At 36.3% G+C, this 1,855-nt stretch overlaps 1 protein-coding gene across 1 annotated transcript in view; it reads left to right on the top strand.

Annotated features, from left to right (window-relative positions):
* Positions 1-1,458: 1,458 nt before the first annotated feature.
* The window catches only part of LOC101853974 (FAS-associated factor 2), a gene marked incomplete at its 5' end in the record, with an annotated part of 24,577 nt that continues 24,180 nt past the window's right edge, over positions 1,459-1,855 (top strand). Inside the window, 1 exon segment of the mRNA XM_035972649.1 lies at positions 1,459-1,527. Within this exon segment, the coding sequence (XP_035828542.1) occupies positions 1,459-1,527 (69 nt within the window).

The raw sequence follows: 1,855 nt of genomic DNA, 5'->3' as shown, positions 1-1,855 counted from the left end.
CTGATAAGACATTAAGAGTAGTTACGCTCAATCGAATATAACCTTTCTGGACGCTCTTGTTGTTATGAATGACCTGAGGTTCGAAAGGGGATGATTTAGATCAATTTCCGAATGTTTTACACTCAAATTGTTCTTTGTACCTGCACAATGGTATTCAAAACTATCAAACAAGCTTATTTTTTATCAGGTAGTATCTTTTCATTATACAAAATCAAGCTCATTTGAAAGATTTTGTATAGAGAAAAATGGAAGTCTTGTTTCCTGACTATCCTTTCGAGCTCCTCATGTCTAAGTGGGTCATTTTCTTCTATAATTTCATTAGACAAACATCTAAAGCTACCAACTTGGCGTGTTTTGAATGAGACGTATGCCTCGATTACGAACCAACGCAGGCAGTTCTAGAAAAAGGCCACAAACGCACACAAACTCAAGCAGACTGAGGCACTCACACTTGGCCTGCGTGAATGGGGATCCGTTTTAATCAATTGATTTTTTAAATCTAAAAACCACACAGTTTTTAGAATTTACTCCTCTTTCATCAAAGCTTGTTTTAAAGCAATTTCAGATTTAGCATTTTAAAAACGAAGTGTATACACAGACCCGGTAACCGGGAACAAAATCACGAAGTGTATACAGACCAGGTTGGGGAAATCTTTTGTGATTTCAGAAAGTTTCAGTGGCCAGACCGGGTAGTGTGTGTGTGAGAGAGAGAGAGAGGGGGTGGGGGGTGCTTGCAAATATCACATGCCCCAACTGACAGGAGGGAACGAGAGAAAGATAGTTTTGAGTGGGAAAGTAGGTGGGGGGAGAAAGAAAGACAGAGACCAACAAAGAGGAAGAAAAGGCGAGCGATACAAAGAGGAGAGAGAGAGAGATATGGAGAAGGAGAGAGAAATAGAGAGGGTGACTGCTCGATTGAAATTATGACAATTCTTTTCTTCAAATCGTCTTATTTCTTTGATTCCCCCAATTCCAAAACGGAGGAGAAACAATCGTTCATCGAAAGAACATCCGCAGTCTTCATTTAGATCTAGGCCTCGAAACTAGACCTAGGCCATAGACCTAGAAGAACCTAGGTCTACCCCATAGAGTTATTTCCTTTTTAAACCTAATAGTGTAAGTCTATGGTCTATCCTGAGCCAAGAAGGCGCTGAAACTTTCTGAAATCACAAAAGATTTCTCTTACCGGGTCTGTATACTTTGTGATTATGTTCCTGGTTACTGGGTCTGTGTACACTCCCTTTTAAAAATGCTTCATATTGCCATTGCTTAAATTGTGGTGCTTTTTTTTTTTATGCTCTTAATTTGAAAAATGTGTTTTTGATTTAGTCTCTGCTAAATCTGTACAACTTGTCAATATATTTACAACATATTTTTCCAAAGTCGCAGGGGATTTTATGCTTGATTTTTACTCTTTTTAAAAAAACTTATAATTTGCTAATTTGATTTTTGTAACAGGACCTTACTGGAATAGAACAGATAGAAAGATGCCGGGAGATTCTTCAAGCACACGACTGGAATATCGAGGTAAGAGTTCACCAGGGGTCAGACTGTTTATTTCTTCTCAAATTGTTCAACATTTTGTTTTTTGCCTCATATATGCACAGGGTTGGTGATTTTTTTGATTTTTTTGATAAAAATAAAAAAAATCGATTTTAAAAATTTAAATCAGATTTTTAAAATTTAAATCTTATTTTTTTTAAAATGTCGACACAGTTTGGGATTTTTGGTGGCTAAAAGTATGTTCTTTTTGTGCAAAATGCATTGTCTTTATTTTAACTAATGATTAATTTAAGCAACTGCAATTTTAGAAAGCCTTAATCTGCTATATCAGTGAATTATGGCTACAGACAAA

The sequence above is a fragment of the Aplysia californica genome, unplaced genomic scaffold (genome assembly GCF_000002075.1).
Source record: "Aplysia californica isolate F4 #8 unplaced genomic scaffold, AplCal3.0 scaffold00778, whole genome shotgun sequence".
Classification (NCBI taxonomy): Eukaryota; Metazoa; Mollusca; class Gastropoda; order Aplysiida; family Aplysiidae; genus Aplysia; species Aplysia californica.
The sequence above is the reverse complement of the archived record's forward strand: the minus strand, read 5'-3'. Positions and strand labels throughout refer to the sequence as shown.